Below are 26,048 nucleotides of genomic sequence, written 5' to 3'. Positions count from 1 at the left end.
CTTCTCGGTGGTAGAGATCATGGATTTGGAAGGTGCTGTCAAAGGAGCCTTGGTGAGTTGCTGCATTGCATCTTGTAAATGGTACACACTGCTGCCGCTGTGCGTCGGTGGTGGAGGGAGTGAATTTTGAAGGTGGTGAATGGGATGTCAGTCAAGAAGTGGCTTTGTCCTGGGTGGTGTTGAGCTCCTTGAGTGTTGGAGCTACATACATCCAGGCAAGTTGAAAGTATTCCGGCATACTCCTGACTTGTGCCTTGTAGATGATTTATGACAATCATTGATTGTTTCATACCTTTCAATTCCAAGCCTTTGCTTAATTGCGTTTGTTAATTAATTGAATTTAAATTCCACCAGCTGCCGTGTGGAATTTGAACCCTTGTCTTCAAGACATTAGCCTGGGCCTCTGGATTACTAGTCCAGTGACGTTGCCACTATGTCACTGTTTTTATTTACTCAGCAAACACAGTCTATTTGAACAATGCACTACACCAGTCCATTTATTTATTCAGCAGTCTATTTTAAAAACCAGTCTCCACAAACTACAGTGAACAGAACTCATGACTGAAACTACAGCAAAATCTCCCAATAAAAGCACAGTTATTTCTCCAGCAGAGTACAGTGAGTGGAGGATAGTTTGCTTTTTACAAGTTCTATGCATAAATTCAATCCCAGTCAATTACAGAGTGGTTTCCAGGGGTGATTGACAGGCATTACCTAATGATCTCCATTCGGATCAGGAATTGTGATGTTACTATCGGCAGCCAGCTTTCACTGTTTTTCAGGGTTGGAGGAGTGCACACTTTCTTTAAGAATATATATTTATAATAAATGTTTGTGTTTATTAAGGCGAGGAATGCTGGAGGACAGACTGCTTTTCATTTTCCATTGCATCTGTGTCAGAAATGAACATTGCGACAAGTGACCTTGTTCAAGTTCGATCCAGGTTAAAACTCCCGTATTATATCTCTAATCCAATTGCAGAAGGAATTATGGCCTCTATTTTCCGAGTGCTAATCTGATGCCAATTGGAAAATGCCATACATTGTATTACTGTCTAAACAAACAATAGTGATATAAAGAAAGAAAGAACTGGCATTTATATAGTGCATTTCTCAACTTTAGGATGTCCTAAAATGCTTTTCAACTAATGAGGTATTTTTGAAGTGTAATTACTGTTGCAATGTTAAGATGCATCAGTCAATAGGCACAATTGGAAAGGTCCTATAAACACGAATGAGATAAGTGACCAAATTTTTTTCTGATGTTGGCTGAGGGATAAATGTAGGCCAAAACACTCCACATCTTTTTCAAGTTGTACCTGGATGGATTTTGCAACCCCAAGAGGGCAGACACAGCCTCCGTTTAACATCCCATCTGAAAGGCAGCACCTCTGATAGTGAGGCAGCCCCTCTGTGCTGGAGTGAAGTGTCAGCTTAAATTATGTGCCCAATTTTCTGGCCTGGGGCTTGACGCCAGAACGTTCTGACTCAGAAACAAGAGTACTACCATTGAGTGATGACTGGTACCCGAGCTCTTGGCACTCATCCCATTCCCCTCCCTGCAGGGCCAGTGTCCCAGGCTGAACTAGATTGTTCATAAGCTTGATGTCCTATTTCTTGCTGAGCTCAGTTTTTTGCAATTATAGCCTCTCCATCACAAATAACACCTTCTTCCACATTTGTAAAATTGCCTGCTTCGGTCCCTGCCTCAGACCTTCTACTGCTGAAACCCTCATCCATGTCTTTGTTATCTCGACTATTCTAATGCTGTCTAGCCAGCATCACATTCTCCACCCTCCGTAAACCTCAGCTCATCCAAAGCATGCTGCTTATATCCTATTTTGTACAAAGTCTTGCTCATCTGGCACTCTTGATCCTTGCTGGACTTTATTGGCTTTTTGGATCCCCAACACTTCAAATGTAAAATTCTGCTCCTTGTATATAAATGCCTTCATGATGTGGTTCCTCACTATCTCTGATCTCATCCAGCCATACAATGCCCCCAACCCCCAACTCTCTCTTCCTTTGATGCTAGCCATCTGTGCATTCCCCCTTCATTCCACCATTGGCGGCCATGCCTTCAGCCATCTAGGCCGTGAGATTTCCCTCCCTAAACCCCTTTGCCAGTCCCCCTCTCTTTCCTCTTTTAAGACACAGTTCTCAAAACCCAGCTCTTGAATCAAACTTTCGATCGTTGCTCCTAACGTCTTCTCCTTTGTCTCAGCACTCATTTTTTGTGAGATTGTGCCTCAGTGCACCTCAGAATACTAAAGGCACCAATGCAAGTTGTTGTTGCTGAGGGTGTAAAGTATGGCAAGTTTATCTATTATTTGTTGCACAAAATGTTCCAAGTTAATGTATCCTAAAACTATATGCATTTTGCAACTCATCGGGTTTATCACATATCTATCAAAATCAAAATATGGCTGGGGTGTGGTTATCAATAGTAGTGGAGCGAGCAGCAGTATAAATGGTAATGATTTTATTGGTCTTACTGGTACCAGGTGGATGTTTAAACTTGCGTCAACTGGACTATCATTTAGAAATAACTCCTGATACAAGTACAATAACAGTTATCTGAAAGCAGAATTACTTGCATTGGAATGAACATGAGCTGAATCCATATTCAGCAATAGTTATTCATTAAGTCCTCCCTATCCTATTTAATGGAGGTAAATTGGAGTGTGTTCAACATTTAGTATTGGTGACCTTGGCACAGGTGGTAACCAACAAGCTGGCATTTCAGTTTCAGCTCTTTAGAATAAGTCAGAAGTTTTCATCATTGTGGCTTTTTTGAGATTAAAATGTTCTACTCATTAAGATGACGGGTTATTTCCCATTCCTGGTACCTAATGGCAGCACCAAGCACTCCCAGGCTAAGTGTAGCACAGTTACATCCTCCCGATGCCTCACTCTAATCATGTGTTTTAGGTTCTTCCTTGGGACAGCAGTACATATAAGCTCTCTTGTTAAGCCCATTAGTGCCAAGTTAAGGGCAGCTTTGTGCTGCCTGCCCATTTCCATTGAGAACTGGTTAAGGCTGTTCAGATTCACTTCATATACAGTCAGAGGTGACTTCCATCTCAATTATCTGGGATGGGGTTGAACAAAGTACCAGAAGTGACAGTGCAACTCACCGTGGCACCAGCACACCCCTGCACCCAACCCCCCTCCCACCCTCCAGAATTCAGACAATTTTGAATAATATTTCAGCTGAATAGAAATGATTTTTTTTTTTAAATCAAGATATTAATTTGCGCATATCTTGCTTTCCCAGGCACTATCACAGCATGGATGAGTTCAGTCACTATGACTTGTTGGATGCAGCTACTGGGAGAAAGGTGGCTGAGGGGCACAAAGCCAGCTTCTGTCTGGAGGACACTACGTGTGACTTTGGCCACCTGAAGCGTTATGCTTGTACAGCACACACTCAGGTAGGAGGTGCAATGCAGGCAAAGTAACTTTGTTCATTCACTCTGGGGACGTTCAATTAAACATTAATCACTTTCCTACGTGCTGTATAATGGTGAGTGTGTTGCCTCAGTGTATGTCAGAAATAGTCTTTGACTTACGTGCTGTAGAAAGAAATAATATCGTGCGGAGTGTTATTGGACTGTACCTTTAGGGAAAGGTATTCTGGGGGAAAGGCAGGGCATTACTTTAAAAAATAGCAGCAGTTTTTTTCACATTCCGAGGCATGTTGCTTTACCATTCAGGTCAATTAAGAAGAATTACAGTTCATATTTCTAATATTGATTAACTTATCTTGGAGTCTGCAAAACAGTGATGACTCTATTTTGGAATGTTGAATGTGATGTCTTGGGTTAAGGTGTGAAGCTGTATTTAGTTGGCTTGAGTTGGCCTTCATTAAGTCAACCCAAATAAATGTAATTTAAAATTGGTTGGGAACCAGTTAACGCTTGGAATGCCAGAGCTATCGAGAAATGAATCCTGACACAGAGTTGAATCTCTTGACACACAGCACGTGAAGGTAACCTGATTATCATGGTGATAATCACTACAGGAGCAATAGTTGTAAGACAAGCAATGGCAAAATTCACTACACCATGATAGCAGTACAGACTTAGTTGGGTTCAATTTAACATCTTCGTTCTACATTGGTTTTTGAGAATTACGTTGTAGGTAGTCTTTTCAATTTGCATATCAGTATAAGAATAAATAGTCGTTTAGTAGTACAGAACTTGAGTATTGCTGAAAATAGAGACATGTTGTCGAAGCTTTTCATCTTGCACTCATCAGGACAATCCACAAGAATAACTAATGTAAGGGAAAAGAGCAACTTATACTGCATGAGAAGAGAGTGCTGGCGTCAAGCCAAAAAGACGTTCTGCCTATCACACAAATTAGTAATGTGATATATGAATTTCAATACCAGTGTGATGCTAGGTATGTAGGCCATACGTTACAAAGACTGGCGAATCGTATCAAACAACCTGTCCCTTCTACTGTTCGCAACGGGTAAGGTACAGGCTGTACCCAACCAGCCCATGCTTGCAAAACTCAAAACACAATGTCCAACATTAGATGTGATTCCGCGATTGGACAACACTTGCTAAATAATCCACAGTGTGCGAAGAATGACGCTGACAACCAATTTAAGATTGTCAGTAGGGCTCGCAGTGTGGTGCAGTTGCGCATACTGGAAGCTGCATATATTAATACACAGGACCCTGTTCTTTGCAGACAGAACGAATATGTACAAACATTGCGCCTGTTTCAGCTGAACAAAATAAGTGACAGCCATTCGCTGGTTCATTCCTCAGGGCAATGCCTTGACCAATCAAAGTCAAGCTGCCTGGTTTAAATTTTAAACAAAACTTGGCAGTTAACTGTCAGTCCCCGTAAACTGGTGCATTTGCCATGGCAACACCTCTACCAGAGTTCACTTGCCAACCAATCAGCACTCTCATGCAGTATAAGCTGTTGTTTTCCCTTACATTGGTTATTCTAGTGATTGTCCTGATGAGTGCAAGACGAAAAGCTTCGACAACGTGTCTCTGTTTTCAGCAATGGAAGAATAAGTACGATAATCATATGTCTCTATTTAAATCTATTGTACTTGTAGAAGGGTTAACGACCTTTTTGCTCCAAATATCTTTCTCTGCAGCAAGCTATTTCTGTCTCTCTGCAATGTGCTGGTTATGTCCCCAAGTGTTGTGTTGGTTATGTAGTGTGAGAGTCCTTCACAATTGTCCTGTCTTCCTGCGATAGTATAATCAGCTCAAGGTTGGGGCAATTGATGTCATCTTTTCTGTCTCTTGAGAGCCTTTTTAGCTTAGATACTAAATCATAACTTTCTCTCTCAACTGAGTTCAGTTCCTTTCATTTCTCAAAGCAAGCTACAAGCAGCCTCTGGCAGTGTCTACAAAACTAAAGTCTTCCTTCCTTCCTTAATAAAAAGAAAACTTTTGTCATTTAAGGTCACAGGCATTGGTTGCATGTGTCCTGAGCACTAGTCACTACTAGTCACTAAATCTCTTTCTGGTGGAACCTTTGGACCACATCAACATGTCTATCTCTTCCTGATCCCTTTCGGATGGCATCCAGCTCTATCTCACCATCTCTTCTTTTGACCCCTCCACTGCTTGTCTGACCTGCAGTGCTGGATGAGCAGAAAATCCCCCCATTAAATATTGGTAAGTTGGAAGCTATTTTCTTTGATCCCTGCAACAATCCTGTTCCCCAGCCACCGACTCCATCCCTCTCTTTGGCAGCTGTCGGAGGCAGAGCCTGTTCACAGCCTTGGCATCCGATTGGACCCTAAGCTAAACTTCTGACCCCATATCCTCCCCATCACTGAGACCACCTACTTCCACCTCCGTAACATTACCCACGTCTCAGACCAGCTCTCATCCATGCCCTTGCTACCTCCAGACCCGTCTATTTCAATGCTCTCCTGTCCAGCCTCCCACCTATTACCCTCTCTAAACTCAAGCTCATCCAAAAATTCTGCTGCCCATATCCTAACGTGCATTAATTCCCACTGAACCATCATTCTGGTGATCGTCAACCTACATTGGTTTTTATTCCAGCAACACCTCAGTTTTAAAATACTCACCTTTCTTTTGAATCCCACCATGACTTTGCCCCTCATTATTTTGATCTCCTCTAGCCCTACAGCCCTCCAAGATCTCTGCATTCCTCCAACTCTGGCCTCTTGTACATCCACGATGTCCTTTGCTCCAACATTGGTGGCTGTGCTTTCAGCTACCTAGGCCTGGAAACTCTGGAACTCCCTCTCTAAACCATTCTGCCTCTCTTTCCTCTACGTTGCTCCTTAAGACCTACCTGTTTGTCCAAGCTTTTCACCACCTGTCCTGGTATCTCAATGTGGCTCAGCATCAAATTTTATCTGATCATGCTCTTGTGAAATGCCTTGGACCATTTTACTATCAGAGGTGCTATAGAAATGAAAATTGTTTTTGTTAATTATGACTTTGTATTCCATCTGCACAAGCTGCCTGTATTTGTGTGACTCTGCTTTTTACTTTAAATCCACCCTTCTCAGCTTTGCTTTATTTGTTGCTTTAATATTTTTGCAATTGAGTCTAGACTTTCAATGTACAACTGCAGCAATTAATCAACAGTGACCTTAACAGCAGCCCTTGTTATGATTTCTTTTGCCTTGTAATAGCTCTTTGGCCACATCCTGTTTTACACCCAGTAAGTTTTGACTGTTACAAGCCAGAAGTCTTCACTTATCAACTCAGTCTCTTGTGTGTTCAGGGCGTTTTCTGCCGATGTACAGTCATGCAGTAATTGGCACGAGTCTGGACATTCTTCTGTTTAAGTAGCTGCTCAGCCATTATGAGCTTTTTAAACTCCCTTATTTTATATACTGACTGTAAGCAAATCTTAGCTTTGAATTAAATGTTTTATTTATTTATTATAAGGTCTGTGACCAGTTACTTTAGTTTCTTGGTTGGCAAGCTTTGATTTCTGGAGCAGTTTGTGCTGTTGATGGCTTTGCCCCAACTCAGCCACTGTGCAACTTGTAGCTCTGATTCCTTAGTAAATAGTTCAACCTTACTAATTGCAACTCAGTGGTAGAAGCAGTAACTTTTTCAACTCTTCGACTTTTAACTTACAGGAGCATAGAAAGCTCCCGCACGCAAGAATTCTTTTGCGTTTACTTTCTTGACTGGTTGGTGAGCTTTGATCAAAGTTGGTAAATGATGGCTTTCCTGGTTTTACTCTTTTCTTCCTATTCTATATCTCTCTCTCTTCCTCATTCCACCAGCTCCAACAAATTATAAACAAATATTCCCATTTCAGATGCCAGTACGTCAGCACAAAGCACTCCCAGGTCAGATGTAGCACAGCCAGCTGAAGAGGGAGACACCCTCTACTCTCTGCCAGCAATGTAGCAAAGTGTCATCTTCAAAGGGTTGTTTCGGCACTAGAATTACATTTCCATTTCCCACACCAGCTGTCCTTACAGCTTCCCTGTCTGCGATTACCATTTAGTACCAGGTTAAAGGCATTTTTGTACTGGGGACCCTTGTCTATTATGAATCATGGTCACTCTGCTCAAACTCATGTCAAACAGGACCAGGCAACATATTGAGAGAGGAAACCGCACAGAATGAGGATGTTCGGCCCATCGTGCCTGTGCTGGCTCTTTGGTAAAAAGAAAGACTTGCATTTATATAATGCCTTTCACACCATCAAGACATCCCAAAGCACTTTTGAAGTGTAGTCACTGTTGTAATGTAGGAAACATGGCAGCCAATTTGTGCACAGCAGGCTCCCACAAACCGAGGTGAGATAATAACCAGATAATCTGTTTTTTAGTGATTTTGATTGAGGGAATAAATATTGGCCAGGACACTTGGGAGTACTCCCCAGCTCTTCTTCAAAATATTGCCAAGGGGCTTCTTTTACACCCACCTGAGAGAGCAAATAGGGCCTTGATTTAACGCCTCATCCGAAGGGCAACACCTCCGAGAGCGCAGCACCCCCTCAGTACTGCACTGAAGTGTCGGCCTAGAATTTTGTGCTCAAGTCTCTGGTAGATCCAGCAACACTGACCAACAGATGTTTTCTCTGGACTGAATTTAGTTATAGACCACTAGAGGCTCTTTAACTTTGTTAATGTAGAAAACTAGAAGCTACTTCTACCCAGTGTAACTACATTGCTGCAGTTTGCCTGTAGGAAACTGAACTAAAAGTAAACTGCACTCTGCTAGTGTAGGCCCAGTTGTCAAAATGAGAGGCTAACAGCCCAACCTCCGAGTCACAAAACCGGATGAAATTTCAGCAAATTTCAGTGCCACTTTCACTGTCAATCTGTGAATATTTGGACCCAAGCCTCAGGTGCAAGGATGCAAAGTTATTATCCACTGTGCTGCACAGTTTCCTCCCTTACTTACTTGGCTTGTTTTTCTTACTCAACCTCAGAGTCATATACCGTTTCTCACAGGAGGTGTCAAGAAAAGAGAAGCTGCTCTCAGATCTCTGCTGCTCTGTGACTGAACACTGATTGTTGCATGAAAGACCTGAGCCTCTGGTTCAGTCACTTGCCTTTCATACCCTTTTCCCCCGTGGAGTAAACATGGGTTTATCACCTTGCTGTCATAACCTGGGCCAATACTGACAACGTGCCCTGCAGGGAATCTCTGGTAATGAATCTACAGCGATCAGCCCCATTGTCCTGGGCTATCTGCTGATCTCCCTCATTATTCAGGTGTTCAGAATTAGGAGGGGTTTTGATGAGAGTAAATAAGGAGAAACTGTTTCCATTGGCAGGAGCATCAGTAACCAGAGGACCCACATTTAAGATAATTGGGGGGAGATGAGGGCATTGTATCAAAAACAAATGTGTTATGATCTGGATTGCACTACTTGGAAGAGTGGTGGAAATGGATTCAATAGTAACTTTCAAAAAGGGGAATTGCATATATTCTAAAAAAGGAAAAAAAATGCAGGGCTGTGGGGAAGGAGACTGGGATAATTGGATAGCTTTTTCAAAGAGCCAGTACGTGAATGATAGACCAAATGGCCTCGTTCTGTGCTTTATTATTCTATACACATACACATTTTGAAACTTCAACAATGCCTTTGGTAAAGTATACCATAGAATGATAATTATAAACATGGCTTCCCTTTTTATTCTTTCAGGGTCTGAGTCCTGGCTGCTATGACACCTACAATGCAGATATTGATTGCCAGTGGATTGATATCACGGATGTCCAACCTGGGAAATACATACTGAAGGTACAGGGACTATCACTGTTGTTGCTGCACACAGAACTGACCTATTACAATGCTACATATTTTTATCCTTGTATTTCTGTGTTATAGCTTCAAGTAAACCCTAACTATCTGATACAAGAATCAGATTTCACAAACAACGTTATCAGATGCAACATTCACTACACAGGGCGATATGTTTCTGCTACAAATTGTAAAATAACACAGTAAGTATTGCAAGTCTTTTGCTTTGATTTATGACTTGCCTTCAGCCTGCCGAGCTCCATGCTATACATTTGTCCCAAGACTCTGAAAGTCCTTTCCTATCCTACACTCAAGCCATCACCTCCATTCCCTTGAATCTCCATTGGCTCTGCTCCTCCAACACAGACAATTCAAAGTCCTCATTCATATTTAGATGTCTTCCACCACTGAGCCCTCTGCCTCTATTACCTTCGTCAGACCAGTGTCCCAACCCACGCCACATTAAACTCCAACTCTGGCTTCCTGTATGTTCACCCCTTCCTGCTATTTCCACAGTTGGTGGCAGAACCTTCAGCTGCCTCGACCTTGAGCTTTTGACCATATGTCATAAGCCCTTCTGTTTTGCTGCTTCTCACCTTTGGAGGTCTCCTTGAAACTTAACTGTAGACATGGTAGCAAAATTATTTCCCTCAACTCTTGCCCTACTGCTTAGCATCTGTTTCTTCTCTGTGAAGTCCTTTTGGATGGGAGGTTGGAGGTGGGGGTGGGGGGGGGGGGGTTCTTTTCTACGTTTAAAGGTTCTATATAAGTATTAGTTGTTGTTAACATAGTATATAGCTCCTAGTGAAATATGTTTTTGCATCCACATGTGGTTTAAGTACGTGGTTTCACATTTCCTCATTACTAGTATAATTAAAATTCCTGTTTGAAATGCTCGAACATTAGTTGAATGGCTGCCGTGCTGTGCCACAATGTGATAAGTCACACCCATGACTTTCCACACAACTAGATTACAATCTGCTGTGCTGTTGAGTAGCAGTGTTACACCAAGAGGCCAAATGATCAGGTGCATAGCCATGGGTTGTCCCTATGCGGCATCAAGTGGCTGATCATTGAATGCTATTACTGGAGGCCTGGGACGATGTTCCTTGCTGGGAGGTTACATGTGACTTTGTTAGTCCGAAATAGAAGTGAATGAAACATATAATTGTCTCCTCCGCCTCTTCCCACCCACTCATTAGTATAAAGAGAATAGATCATGGCCAGAGGTGATGAATGATCATTAACTCTGCTTGTAAAGTTGACTATAACTCGCAGAAGTGGATCTCTCTATCATTGTCTTACTGCTTACCTTAGCAAGCCCACTGTGAAGACCAGCAATTTGATTGTCTATCTATTAATCTGTTCTCCATCAAGGCTGGTAACTGTGGCTGCACGGACCCAAATGCAGTTGCACTACTCTCCAGTGTATGCAGTTAGGGTGAAAAAGTTAAAACTGTTCCATCAAGCCACTGCTTTATGTTGTTAACCCACAAGTTCCATGGACAATATGTTCCATTCACAGAGATATGTGTCAGCTTCCTATTATCTCTCTCACACTGCATGGCCAAAATGCTACATTTTTGACTTGATCATTCTACCCATCATTTCCCTCTTTACATCCACCTCTTAAACCCAATTGGTGTTTTTCATCACCCTGCGTATCGTATGGGGCCAACCAGTGTATGTCCACAGGCCCCTGAAGGTGGCAGGACGGGTAGATAAAGTGGTGAAGGCAGCATATGGAATGCTTTCCTTTTTTAGCCGAGGTATAGAATACAAAAGGAGGGATGTAACGCTGGAACTGTATAAAATGCTGGTTCGGCCACAGCTGGAGTACTGCGTAAAATTCTGGTCACCACATTACAGGAAGAACATAATTGCTCTGGAGAGAGTACAGAGGAGATTTGCAAGAATGTTGCCACGGTTTGAAAGTTGCAGCTAGGAGGAAAGATTGGACAGGCTAGGGTTGTTTTCCATAGAACAGAGGAGGCTGAGGGGTGACTTGATTGAGGTGTACAAAATTATGAGAGGCCTAGATAGAGTAGACAGGAAGAACCTGTTTCCCCTAGTGGAGAGGTCAATTACCAAGGGGCACAGATTTAAGGTGATTAATAGAAGGATTTAGAGTGCTGTAGCCTGCAAGGCTATGGACCAGGCGATGGAAGGTGAGATTAGATTGGGCGGCTACTTTTTTCAGCTGGCACAAACATGATGGGCGGAATGGTCTCTGTCTGTGCTGTAACATTTCTATGGTTCTATTTGTTCTCAGGACGTAGGTGACGTCAGTAAGGCTGCATTATTTGGCCATTTCCTAGTCACCCTGAGGAGGTGTTGTGGGCATGAGTGGTTTTCTGGGCAAACTTAGGAGATTTTAAGAGTGAGCAGACATAGGATGGAATTTTATGTTCTCCCCCATGGCGGGTTTGGAGGCGAGGATAGCATAAAACCAGGTGGTATGGTGGCAGGGGCGGGCACCCTGCTACTATTTCGCTTCGGCCAAAATTTAGTCCAGGGTGCCAACTGCCACTGCCAATTGTGGCCCTTAAGTGGGTAATTAAACCCTAACTAAGGGCCTTTCTCCACTGCAGCTGCAATTAACCCACGCGGCGGGCGGCCCTGTCGCCACACAGGAAGCACAGCATGAAAAACCGTGCTGGCTCCTTCCTGGCTACAGTGGTGGGGGGGGGGGGTTTCCCTCGTTCAAAGGCACTTAGTGCCTGAACAAGGGACACGGCATTGGGAAGGGGCGGCCCCGCTGAGGGCCAACCCATGCCCGTGATGCTGACCCCCCTCCCCTCCCCCATGACCCCCACCCTGTGAGACCCCTCCCACCCTGACCTACCCGAGGCCTGGTTCCAGCGTCGCTCCTCGGTCTCTGGTCATTGCAGCTACAGCAGCAGCCACAGCCTCCATGGTGACGCTGCAGCTGCCGGCCCTCTGATTGGCCGGCAACTTTGCAAGGCCGGGACTTCCAGCGAAGAGGTCCTAAGTCCAATGGAAGGCCCACCGCTGTCCAGTTAAGTGCCTGATTGGCACTAAATTCAGCGAGCCTTCCAGGGAAGAGACAACGCGGGGATCTCGGCGTCTGTCTCCCCCCGCCCCCCCACTGATATTGAGACCGCTCCCCCGCCGGCATAAAATTCCTCCCGTAGTGTGGGCCTGGAATGATAATGGGCATCTCTGAAGCAGTTTGAGATAGAAGGGTCACCGACCCGAAACGTTAACTCTACTTCTCTTTCCACAGATGCTGCCAGACCTGCTGAGTGAATCCAGCATTTCTTGTTTTTGTTTGAGATAGAGAAAGGAAATAAAGACTTGCATTTATATAGCACCTTTCATCATCTCAGGATGTCCCAAAGTGCCTTACTTCCAATGCAGCGCTTTTGAACTGTAGTCACTGTTGTAATGTAGCAAATACGGCAATCAATTTGCGCACCGCAAGCTCCCACAAACAGCAATGCGATAATGACCAGATAATCCGTTTTTAGCTGTTGGTTGAGCGATAAATATTGGCCAGGACACCGGGGAGAACGCCCCTGCTCTACTTCGAAATCGTGCCGCGGGATCTTTTATGCCTATTTGAGGGGGCAGACAGGTTTTCAGTTTAACCTTTCATCTGAAAGATGGCAGTGAAACTTGAACCCGCAACGTTCTGTCTCAGAGGCTAGACTGCTACCAACTGAACCTTTGGTTTTTCACAGCAATTCTGGCCTCTTCTCCTCTCTTCAGGCCCACTCGCTGCTCAACAGCTTTGGACCATTACACTACACAGCTCTCGAAATACAACATTTCAGATGCTCTGATCGTGGCTTTTGCCCCTCCTTCCATTTTTAATAATCAGGTCGTTCCTTACTAGATAATTTCTCCAACCAACCACGAGTTAATATTAAGGATGTAATTGCACTAGAGAGGGTACAGAGGAGATTTACGAGGATGTTGCCAGGACTGGAAAAATGCAGCTATGAGGAAAGATTGGATAGGCTGGGGTTGTTCTGCTTGGAACAGAGAAGGCTGAGGGGAGATCTGATTGAAATGTACACCATTGTGAGGGGCCTGGATAGGGTGGAGGTGAAGGGCCTATTTACCTTAGCAGAGAGGTCAGTGACTAGAGGGCATAGATTTAAAGTGATTGGTATAAAGATTAGAGGGGAGATGAGAACAATCGTTTTCACCCTGAGCGTGGTGGGGGTCTGGAACTCACTGCCTGAAAGGGTAGTTGAGGCAGAAACCCTCAACTCATTCAAAAGGAGTCTGGATATGCAGCTCAAGTGCCGTAATCTGCAGGGCTACGGACTAATTGCTGGAAGGTGGGATTAGAATAGGTGGATCGTTTTTCGGCCAGCACAGACATGATGGGCCAAGTGGCCTCTTTCTGTGCCGTAAACTTTCTATGATTCTGAACAAGTTTAGTTGTAGTAATTTATCTCTAGGCTTTAAAAGAGACCTTTTTATATACACTGTAAGTAGAAGGCGGCACAAATTGCACAAGGTTCCCTCAAAGTTACAATTCCAGAAGGCATGATCGACATTGTGCAGGAGCTCAGCTCATTTATCGGAACCGACAGCAGAGAGCTTGAATTAAAATAGTTACTGATCAACAGCAGGCAGTGCAGTGGGTTTAGTTGCTGCCCTTCCACCTCTTGGGGCCTAGCTTTGAACAAGGCCAATTTGAAGGGATGAAAATGTGCTCTGGTAGTTGTGATATGGCTGAAGTGAGTTTGGACCGTCGAAACCGACTTCCAAGTTGGCATGGGTGAAGCCACAAAAATGTCCCTAATTTTGCGACTTAATTGGTAAGGATTACTGGTGTGGAAAGAGGAAAGAATTTGCAGTGATACAGTAAAGGTAACATGTTATTGAGGTAGAGTAAAGGGAGCTTGATACGCCAGCTTGCTGTGCTGAATCTGATCTGGCAGTGTTCGATACAGACACTGGGTGACCAAAGCGCAAGGGCGTCATCACATAGCATTGACATCTCTACTTTGAGCAGAAAATCCTCCTCCAGACGCGCTAGTTCCAAACTAGTAATGTGTTAACTGTGTGAAGCTCTTTCTATTCAAGAGAACCAGGGCCTGCTTGCTGATGTTGAGGATAAGAGATGACACTTTGGTCTGCTGGTGTCAAACCCTTAGGCAGGATTTTTACGCCATGCCTGGACCAGGATCAAAGGCGGGCAGGAGCTAAAAATAGCCCCACCGGCCGGTGTGCCAGTTCCGCGGCTCCATCCCATCCGTGGGCCATTTTCTGGAGGTGGGATGGGGAGGGGGCAGCAGGGGCGACCTGCCTGCACGTGCCGGGTAGCCAACACAGCTCATTAAGAGGCCAATTAAAGGAGGCAGGTGGTATTTTCCTGTCGGCCTCCGAGTTCCCGCAGGTACTGGGGCCAATTTAGGGGCCTGAAGGCTGCCTTCCACCGGCAGATCGGGGCTGGGCGGAGCAGTGCTCCAGGCAGGACTGGAGGCCCTCGCTGCCTGCCTGGGTGGATGAGCAGCCACAGGCTGCCTGTAGAGGGGATCCCCCCCCCACTACCACCACCCCCAGTGGTGGTCTGGCTGCAAGACCCATTTTTTAATTAAAACATTGAGAAAGTAGGAGAGAGGGTGCCTCCATTTTGAAGCACCCTCTCTCTTACTTACCTGCCATCACAGCCTGCTGCTCCTTTCAAGCTGGAAGGCCTCTGATTGGCCCTTAATTGGTCACTCAAGGGAGAATCACTGAGTGACTATTAACCCCCCCCCCCCCCCCCCCAACCCCTCCCGTGGAGTAGGGGCATTTAGGACCAGGAAACAGTCCCAGCTCCTGTTTCACATCCGCGGTGGGAAAATCTTGCCTATTGTGTCTATAGGTGGCATACTCAGACCAGGCTACGTCTTTGACAAAGTGTGACCTATAAGGATATGCAGATATTTAAATTGAAGTTTATAATTTATAATTTGTATATTGTCAGTTCAGACTCCAACATGAATTGGAGAATCGTCAGCTGTCACAGCAGGATTCAGGTTGCTGGCCAGTTAAGCGATTCAGTTTGGATTCACACGTGCGGGGAATTTTATGCTCTTCCCCCAAAGCAGGTTTGGAGGTGGGGAGAGCATAATTGGGGTGGGGGGGGTGGGTGTTGGATACCCCGCCACTTTCCCGCCTCTACCCAAATTAAGTCCGCCACGGGAAGTCCTGTGAATGGCCTTCCTGCCACACTCCCAGTTGAGGCCCTTAAGTGGGCAATTAATGCCCAATTAAGAGCCTCATCCCGCTGCCGCTGGAATGAGCCCTGTCGCTGCATGGGGAGCATACCAAGCAAACCTGTGCGGGTTTCTCGCTGGCTCCAGGGTGGTGAGGGGTGGGCGCGGTCTCTCGTTAAAAGATACTTGTGCCTGAACAAGGCACCTAACAGCGGGAAGGGGAGGCCCACTGAGAGCAGTCCCCTGCTCTTGCTGCCAACCCCCCTACCCACCCTTCGCCCATGAAACCCCTTCCGTTGTGACTTACCTGTGACCTGGTTCCAGGGCCTCGGGTGACTCCTGTACCGGCAGCAGCCACCGCCTCCACGGTGGTGCTGCTCAGTTCAAGAGCTGCCGGCCTCTGATTAGCCAGCAGCTCACAGCAGGTGGGACTTCTGTCGCCGGGGTCCTTGATCCCAGGAAAGGTCCGCTGCTGCCCCCTCAAGTGCCTAATTGGCACTTGAGCCAGCTGGCCTTCCCCAGAGGAGGCTCTCGCTGGCGCTTTCGCTGATGGTTGAGACCCCCATCGCCAAGACAAAACCCTGGCCATGGTCAATGCCTGGGCGGCTCAGTGCATGCAGTATGACTACAGAGTGGAGTATATCATGGGGAGCATGCAGTCAATTTGGAGCACATTACCATGTGCGTGTTTATGCCAGGTGCTTCAAACATCAGTGTGCAGAAGATAAAAAGACAGGACCCTCTTAGGTGAATGTTAAAGATCTCACGGCACTATTTTGAAGAAGAGCAGAGAGTTCGCCCAGTGTCATAGTCAATATTTATCCCTCAAACAACTTCAACAGATCAGCTGGTCATTATCATTACTTGTGCACAAATTGGCAATCCTGCTTCTGACAGTACAGCAGTGACTACACTTCAAAAAATATACATCAGTGGCTGTAAAGTGCTTTGGGACATCGAATATTGTAAAAGGTGCTATATAAGTGCAAGAGTAGACAAAGTGTATGTTTGCAATTGTAGGTAAGAGCAAAACAGAGGCCATCAATAAAAGATAGTCACTAAGAAATCCAATAGGGAATTCAGAACTAACTTTTTTAGTCGGAGAGTGGTGAGAATGTGGAATTCGCAACCACAGGGAGTAGTTGAGGCGTAGTATAGATGCATTTAAGGGGAGGTTAGATAAGTATCTAAGGGAGAGAAGAATAGAAGGTTATGCTGATCGAGTTAGATGAGAAAGCTCAAGTGGAGCAAAATCAGTGACATGCACTGGTTGGGCTGACTAGCCAATTTCTGCACCGTTTATCCCATCTATTCCTGTTTGTCTACAAAAAAAGTGAATGGTGGAAGTAAAAATAGAATATTGTGAAAATATTTAGCGGTCCTCACTATCTGATAGAGAAAACATTCTCGAGTGGAGATGCTGCAATTGGTAAGGCTGTGAGAGAGAGACTGCAACAAAAAAATGCATCAGTTATTTCTCTTTTGGATGCTGACAGACCCGATGTGTATTGCAGCATTCTCCTGAGTAAATACCATACACGTGTACTGTATTCATACATAGGACAATGTGCTCCACTCTGATTGTCTGCCCCTGTGCGGATTACCCAACAGGGGCATGGGATGTGGTCAGAATGGGCTGCATTTCTCAATGCAGCACAAACACACAAGAGGGCTCAGAATGGGCCACAGTCACGAGAAAGTAGGCTTATTGTGAAAGGTATTTCACCTCCAGTGCATCACTGAATATTATCAACATGAATTCTCGATGAGCAATCTCTGCAATTTGTAGTGAGGTGAAAGCATAGCTTCACCTCTGAACTGAATCTATGTGAAGTCCAATACTCCCAACGTCGCGAGTCCCAGCACAGAGTAAATGAGGAAATGTGCTACAGAAATGGTGACAATGAGTGCCAGTACTTGAGACTGGTTGATTAATCCATATTTTGAGTCAAGTAGATGGTGTAGTGTTATTAATTCTAGCAAATTTAGACCGAATGACTAAAGACTTGCAAAATGCCTCAAGAGAGTGTTGGCAGAATGATTGTTGTGTGTTGCATGTGACATAATAGAAAGAAAGATTTGTATTTATATAGTGCCTTTTTTTATGACCTCAAAACATCCCAAAGCGCTTTACAATCAGGGAAGTGTAGTCACTGTTGTAATGTAGGAAGCACAGCTGCTAATTTGCGCAGAGCAAGCTCCCATAAAGAGTAATCGAATAAATGACCAGATCATCTGTTTGAGCTGTTGGTTGAGGGATAAATGTTGGTCAGGACTCCAGGGCGAACACCCCCTGTTTTTCTTTGTATTATTCCATGGGACCTTTTAACGTCCAACTGAGAGGGCAGATGAGGTTTTGCTTCAACATCTCATCTGAAAGACGGCACCTCTAATCTTGCAGTACTGAGGAGCGTTAGCCTTGATTTTGTGTTCAGGAGTGGAACTTGAAATCAAAACCTTTTGACTCGGAGGTGAGAACGTTACCAACTGAGGCATGTCTGAAGCTGGAAAGAGTAGGTGGGCAGTTTTAGTGAAAGGCCTGTGAAGTATCTGCTTATGTCTACATGTTGCAGCATTTGACGTTCTTGCCTACGTTGCTAGGACTACCCTATTAGGGTTGTGGATGCCTGCCTGTCTGTCCCTTGTGCACACAAGTGCCAGGCAATAACCATCTCCAACAAGAGAGAATCTAACCATCTGCCCTTGACATTCAATGGCATTACCATCGCTGAATCCCCCACTATCAACATCCTGGGGGGGGGTGGGGGGAGGTTATCGTTGACATGAAACTTAACTGGACCAGCCATATAAATACAAGAGCAGGAGCAGGTCAGAGGCTAGGAAGTCTGCAGCGAGTAACGCACCTCCTAACTCACCATAGCCTGTCCACCATCTACAAGGAGCAAGTCAGGAGTGTGATGGAATACTCTCCACTTGCCTGGATGGGTGCAGCTCCAACAGCACTCAAGAAGCTCGATACCATCCAGGGCAAAGCAGCCCACTTGATTGGCACCCCATCCACCACCTTAAACATTCACTCCCTTTACCACCGACGCACAGTGGCAGCAGTGTGTACCATCTACAAGATGCACTGCAGCAACTCACCAAGGCTCCTTAGACAGCACCTTCCAAACCCACAACCTCTACCACCTAGATGGACAAAGGCAGCAAATGCAGGGAACACCACCACCTGCAAGTTCCCCTCCGGGCCACAGACCATCCTGACTTGGAATTATATCGCCGTTCCTTTACTGTCACTGGATCAAAATCCTGGAACTCCCTTCCTATCAGCACTGTGTGTATCTACATCAGATGTACTGCAGCAGTTCAAGAAGGCAGCTCACCGCCACCTTCACAAGGACAATTAGGGTTCGGCAACAAATTCCGGCCTTGCCAGCGATGCTCAATTCCCATGAAAGAATTTTTTTTTTAAAGTGCAGGTAAGGCCCTGCTGGTGACTTGAGACTTCCCATCCAACTGCTCACAGAGTGCATTGAACTCTCTGTCCAAATTCCCGATATGCGTTCCTGTTGAGATGAATGGATAATTGCGTGGGTATCGAGCCAAGCACACTGGCCTCTAAATTCCTAGTGAGAGTTCCTCTTCAAGACTGCAAATGACCCCATTATCATCCTGTAATTATCTCCCCTCCTCTCCTGAGGGTGTTCACTTTTGTCTTGGCTACATCTCTGTGAGGCTAGACTCAAATGTTTATTATTGGTGTGTGAACCTTGGCAGTGAGCTTACGCAGGCTTGGTATGTCATCTGGTGCCACAGCTGAACTCCATCCTGGTGTCACTTCCATCAGAGGTTTTTTAATTTTCTTTTATTCATTCATGGGATTTTCAAGGTCCACAATAATTGCCTGTCTCTAATTGCCCTTGAGAAGGTGTTGGTGAGCTGCCTTCTTGAACTGCTGCAGTCCATGTGGGGTAGGTACACCAACAGTGCTGTTAGGAAGGGAGTTCCAGGATTTTGATCCAGTGACAGTGAAGCAACAGTGATATAGTTCCAAGTCAGGATGGTGTGGGGCTTAGAGGGGACTTTCAGGTGGTGGTGTTGCCATGTGCCTGCTGACCTTGTCCTTCTAGGTGGTGGAAGTGCTGTCGAAGGTTACAGTACGCACTCCGGAATGGGAACCCCAGTCGATATGCTAAACAACCTTGAGTTCACTTGTTCTGCAGCTCTCTCTCTGTCCCTCTCTCTCTCCAACAAAGCATCTGTTGCAGTCAAACCCAGGACTTTCCTGGCCACATTTCTCAATGCAGCACAAACACACAAGAGAGCTCAGAATGGGCCACGTTTACAATAAGGTAGGCTGATTTGCGACTGTTCATCACTGAATATCATTAACATGATTTTTTTTTTTAAACGAGCAATCTCTGCATTTTGAAGTGGGCTGAAAGCCCACATGAGCTCCACATCTGAACTGAATCTATGTGAAGTCTGATAATTCCCAACATGGCTAGTCCTAGCACAGAGTATATAGTCCATATGCCTCAGCTATTCATGGGCTAAACCCACTAACACACTGGGAATACCTCAATGCTATTTTGACAATAATGATCTTTTTACATTACCATTTTTAGCCTGTACTGTAATGTTTCTGAGATTTGAAACAGCCAAACGTCTTATCTAGGCGGCACAGTGGCGCAGTGGTTAGCACCGCGGCCTCACAGCTCCAGGGACCCGGGTTCGATTCTGGGTACTGCCTGTGCGGAGTTTGCAAGATCTCCGTGTGTCTGCGTGGGTTTTCGCTGGGTGCTCCGGTTTCCTACCACATCCAAAGTCTTGCAGGTGATAAGTAAATTGGCCGTTGTAAATTGCCCCTAGTGTAGGGAGGTGATAGGGAATATGGGATTACTGTAGGGTTAGTATAAGTGGGTGGTTGGTCGGCACAGACTCGGTGGGCCAAAGGGCCTGTTTCAGTGCTGTATCTCTAAATAAATAAATAAATAGATGGATTTTTTGCACTCTTGAGCAATACATAAGTCTTGCCTGTGGATTTAAAGAACAATGTTCAGTTAGTGCTGACTTGTGCTCGAGCTGAGACCAATTAAAGTCTGTGAGATTTCTTGTGACTTGCCCTTTTTGTTTTTTTACAGATCATGATCTACAAGTTTTGAATTTCAAAACACTGCATATCCTAAGCAAACGTCTGGTGTGTGCGGAACTTGATCGTACAGCAGCTGTGATGTTTGGTAATTGGGAGTTAACAGGAGTTCAGTCATAACCAAAGAATCAACCAGTGATGCAAGGAGAGCTGTGGGATGTGAGCCAACAACTACAAATAAACCTATACATGGACCAGTCTCCAGATTGTCAGCGAGGTTGTGTGGGCATCTGAAAAAGGTGCTATTATAATTAGCAGTTCTGGTGTGAATTAGGCGTGTCTGTTTAACAAAAGAATCCCTTCAGTTTCACTTTTTAAGAACATAAGAAATAGGAGCAGGAGTAGGCCATAAAGCCTCTCCAGCCTGCTCCACCATTCAGTAAGATCATGGCTGACTTTCCACATCAACTCCACTTTCTTGCCTTATCTCTTGATTCCCTTAGTGTCCGAAAATCTATCGTCAGTCCTGAATATACACAACGACTGAAAATCCACAGCCTTCTGTGGCAGAGAATTCGAAAGACTCATGACCATCTGAATGAAGAAGTCTCTCCTCATCTCAGTCCTAAATGGCCGACCCCTTATCCTGAGGTCATGACTCCTACTTCGAGACTCTTCAGCCAGGGGGATCAGCCTCTCCACATCTACTCTGTCAAACCCTCTTAAGAATTTATATACTTTTGTGAGATCACCTCTCATTCTTCTAAACTCCAGAGAGTATAGGCATATTCTACTCAATATGCGTCTCTACTTTTCATTACTGGTACTCAATAAGGGACCCGTCCATCATAAGATCCTGCCTTTGTCCTTGATCTGTTGCTGTTGTGGACAAAGCAAATTTCTGTAATATATAGTAATAATTGACCATGCTTAGTTAATGGGATTCATCTGTTACCTCCTAGCCTTTAATGGCAGAACAAGTTTGAATGGCTGAATGGCCTTTCCCTATGTCCAGTGTCCTTCTGCACACGGGGTTTCCACACTCAGAACACTTACCTACCTTTTCACAGATGCTCACTGACCTGCTCTATATTTCAAGCTTTTGCAGTTTCTATTTCAGTTCTCCGTTCTTTTTATTTGTACTTTTTAATGAAAGAAGAACAAAAAAAAAGGGGGAAAGGACTGCAATTGCTGGAAATCCAAAATAAAAGTCCCAAATTGCTGGAAATCTGCATCAAGTCAGCGAAAATCTGTAGAGAGAAGAGAAAGTTCATGATGTTTCGCATGTGTAGCCACTTCATCAGAACTGCAATTATAATAAGATAAAATTTGTCAAAGAGAAAAGGGGATGGGGGTCGGGGTTTAGAGAATTAAACAATATGTCAATCACAGATCTCATGTCTAATCACTGTTATTCTGAACCTTATCCTTGTTCCTCGTAAGTTGCTTATGTGCCAACATGTACATTCTTCCTCCTTGACCTTCTTAGTGTTTCAGTCAAAATTCATCTCCGTGTCCCTTACTGTAACTCACTCGTTCACTGGATGCAGAAATTCTGGAACTGAAATTTTCTTTTGTGTTTGCTGTGACCTGACCATTACTTCTTGTTACGACCAAGGTTGGAGTAATGCACTGTTAATTCAGTCCCACTACTCCACAGGTCATAGTATATCAAATAAAGTTTTCGACTTACTGGAAAATAGCCAAATTAAACACTTCATTTAACCCCCCCCCAGAATAAAGCACACCAAACCAGGTTTCTTTAAACAACAAAATTAACTATTTATTAATAAATAAAATCTTAACCAATAATTAGATAAATCTATATATGAAAAGATTTATAACTCCTTATTCTTCCCAGTCCTCATGCGCGCACACATTAAAAAAAGGTTAACCGGGGAACAAGGTTATTTCCTTTACAGCTGTTTCTTAGGAATAATAAAGTAATTGGTTGTCACAATCTGGTAGGATATTTCTGGCTCAGTGAGGTGTCCCAGAGTAGAATAGGCAGATGCCACTCTAAGTCTCTCCAGGCAAGGTTGATGAACAGTCTGTGATGGGTAGGCATTCAAGGCAATTTGTCTGCAGTAGGCATCACACATCTTTCAGCGAAGAGTGTAGCAACAGGTCTACCTGGGTTTTGAAGGAGCAGTCTAGCAATAGAAGCTTTCTTGAGATTTCAGGATCTCCCAAAACACAAGAGGCAACGGGAATCACTCCTGAGGTAGGGATTTTCTGGAAATTGGAGGCAATAAGTATTTGTTATCTTTCAAATTGCAGGGGCTTTCTGCAAAGTAGTCCTCCTCCCCAGAGAGTAGCAACTCTTCTCTTCCTCTCTCCAGGCAGACCACAGCCCCACCTCAAATGTAGGATATCTTTTTCCAAGAGATGCAAGTCTTCTTTACAGAGCGTAGGTCTTTTTTCTGGTCTGCAAAATAAAAGATCCCAGCTAGCTGTCACTGCATGCTGCTGGTCCAGCCGACTGGTCTCTCAATGCAAAGTGAAACTAAAACCCACAATCAAGTCATGTGGCAGTCATAAATCTTCCTGTCATTTCCCTGTTGAGTTGCTTGGAAACAGGTGCCCTGCAGTCTGTGCACACTTCACTCTGTCCACAATTCAAATATCAGCTCTTAAAGCACTTTTTGCAAAGAAAAATAAAAGCACTCACATAACACTCTTGAAACTTTCATCTTGTACACCAACAACTTGCATCTCCATAGCACCATTAACGCATTAAAATGTCCTGAGGTGCTTCACGAGAGCAAATTATAAGAAAAAATTTCACACCGAACTACACAAAGGAGATACTGGGGCAGATGACCAAAGCTTGGTCAAAGAGGTAGGTTTTAAGGAGGGGAGAGAGATGGGAGAGGCGGAGAGGTTTAGTCAGGCGGGGGGGGGGGGGGGTGGTGGAATCTACAACTTGGAACCTAGGCAGTTGAAAGCACGTTTTTAAACTAACCTGTAATGTATTCCTGATGATATGAAGTTGCTTTTTACATTTAAGGAACTAGATTGCTTAAAATTTCAAGCAACTTCGAATAATCTCCTCCTCATTGGATTATTGATCTTGGCCAGTCACCTAAATTTCTCCAGACTTTTTTTTTTAAAAGAAGAGTTCCATCACTCTGATCAGAGGATAAAATTAAGTGAAGTACTTACCAAATGAACACTTTCAAGTTCATTCTCAATGTCATGTAACCTACCAAGGCTTTTTAACATTGTCTCCATGCAGAGTTTGAATCAACAATGTAATATGTTTTTGTCTCTATATGGCTGCACAATGTTTCCTGTTCTAATCCAACACCAACTTTTGGCGTGATCAAATTTTTTTTTTTAAAGTTAAGCCAATTTTATAGCAATCTGCCGAGGGAAGGTTCTTTGTCAATCATTCCAGAAACGTGGTGGTGGCTGATTTCTGAGACTGAACTGGAACTGACAAGGTCATTATAGGGAAATATATGACTTTACATTTCTCCAGAGAGATTTGAGGTGCCGTTCAATGAAACATACCCTGTCAACCTTATAATATTTGATATCAATCCATGGTCTGCATTAAAATCTGCTTTACCATTTTTAGAACAATCATGTTTTCTACTCATTATTTTTTTAAAATGTAGCTCTAAGTTAGGCCACTTTAGGGTTAGAACAATTATACTTTTAAAGACTGCTAATCTACAATGTATTCCTGATGATTTGAAGTTTTCCTTATGCATTTAAAAAATACTGAATTATCTAATATTTCAAGCAACTTTGAATTAAGAGTAGAAAGAGAGAGAATTGCATTCATATAGCACCTTTCATGACCTCAGGACAATCCAAAGTGCTTTACAGTCAATTAAGTACTTTTGTCACGTACTCTTGTAAAGTAGAAAATACAACAGCCAATTTGAGCATAGCATGATCCCACAAGCTAAGGATGTTGAACAGCTATGGGCAACTTCCTGAACTTCTTACTATGTTTTAACCCCAGGCAACAAGTGATAATGATTATCTGTTTTTGTAATGTTGATTGATGGATAAATATTGTCTAGGACACCAGAGAGAATAATCTGCTCTTCTTCCAATCGTGGCATGGGATCTTTTACATCCACCTGGGAGGGCGGACTTAAAATTCGTTTAATGTCTCATCCAAAAAGCATATGATTGAGAGATAGAAAATGTCCCCAAGTCTGTTGCTACACTAAATAGCAATGGAGATGGGAAAGTCTCATCTCGGGCCTCAGAATAAACCAGCAACAGATTTATAAGTAATGTAATGGGGACACAATGAACCTTTTGCGAATATCTAAATTTCAATTTAATGGAAAGCTTCACATGGGTCCTTAAGGGCAAAGTGAATGAAGCTTTGATAGTCTTAATGTCACCCTAATCCCTCCCTCTATGAAAGTCCAAGCATTTCTGTCATTTTTCATGGATAGCGGGGTACTTATGGCTAAGGATGTTGAACAGCTAAGGGCAACCTCCCTAACTTCTGATTATATTTTAACCACAGGCAGCAAATGTTTGAGGAACTACTTTGTAAAGTTCTCTCGTGTTCTTGCCTGCTCTTGGCATCAAAACCTGCACAATGAATTGTGAGATTTTTTTTTTTGCTTTCAATTGAATATTTTAAGCATTGTGTACGTTTCTGTAAATAACTCTCATCTGTAGTAAAAAGAAAATCTTTACTACTGACAAAGGAAAATAATGATTTACTGTGTACCAAAAGTAACTGAATGAAATAATGTTTGTAGGGAGCTGTTGAAGCATTTGTTTTTTCCAGAATAATAGCACAAACCAATCGGCTGGACACAATTTGTGCATGGGATTGATTTGTGCTTTTATTCCAAATACTCAGGAATCGAAAACTGGAAAACCTGACAACAAACTTAACCCTACTGACTGATTTGCCTTTTAACTGAACCAAAGCAATTGAGATATATGACAATGCACTCAAAGGCTCTGCCTGGTAACCGTGTGTAGGGACCAAATAAATATCAGAAATATTTCGTTACAAATGGTTAATTTTGCTGAACTTCTGTGGGCTGGATGTATAGTTACACTATTAAAAAAAAAATAAAGAAAATTCCGTGGAAGCTTTGATTTGAAACCAGCCTGTCATTTCATTGTGTGCTTTCCACCACCAGACGATCTCTGTTTTTGTGCTCACTTTCACTTATTAGAGTGACAAGCTAGAAAAAGGGAACACTCTTGTATATTATACCTTGTAATGGACTATCAGATAGCGCAGCAGAAGTCAGAGCATGTTTCAAGGGTGTATCTGTTAGGTCAATGTTGTTTATTTTTAATCTACGCATGGAGATGTTGCTGCTATTCTATGCTGCGTGCTACACTATAGTGAGGACATATTATCTGTGCAATAAAAATAATGGCTAAAGGTTGTGCATGGGGCAGGACCTCTGTGTGACGCCAATTCGCTTCACGGCAAATTTACTTATTTAAATAAACAACTACAAGGAAGAAGGCGGCCCATCAGGACCTTCTTAAGGGAAATTAGAGATGGGCAATAAATTCTGGCCTTGCCAGCTATGCCCACATCCTGAGAATTAATTTAAAAATAATATACAGCTG

The 26,048-nt window shown here is 43.8% G+C and overlaps 1 protein-coding gene across 1 annotated transcript in view; it reads left to right on the top strand.

The window, feature by feature from the left end:
- Nucleotides 1–25,566, top strand: part of loxl1 (lysyl oxidase-like 1) — a 71,522-nt gene extending 45,956 nt beyond the window's left edge. The window contains exons 4-7 of the mRNA XM_068015433.1: nucleotides 3,277–3,433; nucleotides 9,141–9,236; nucleotides 9,324–9,439; nucleotides 20,524–25,566. Of these exons, the coding sequence (XP_067871534.1) occupies nucleotides 3,277–3,433; nucleotides 9,141–9,236; nucleotides 9,324–9,439; nucleotides 20,524–20,530 (376 nt within the window). The 3' untranslated portion in view covers nucleotides 20,531–25,566. The remainder of the gene's footprint in view (nucleotides 1–3,276; nucleotides 3,434–9,140; nucleotides 9,237–9,323; nucleotides 9,440–20,523) is intronic.
- Nucleotides 25,567–26,048: the final 482 nt, after the last annotated feature.

Source organism: Heterodontus francisci, chromosome 35 (assembly GCF_036365525.1).
Source record: "Heterodontus francisci isolate sHetFra1 chromosome 35, sHetFra1.hap1, whole genome shotgun sequence".
Taxonomy (NCBI): domain Eukaryota; kingdom Metazoa; phylum Chordata; class Chondrichthyes; order Heterodontiformes; family Heterodontidae; genus Heterodontus; species Heterodontus francisci.
This window is presented reverse-complemented; position numbering and strand designations above follow the sequence as displayed.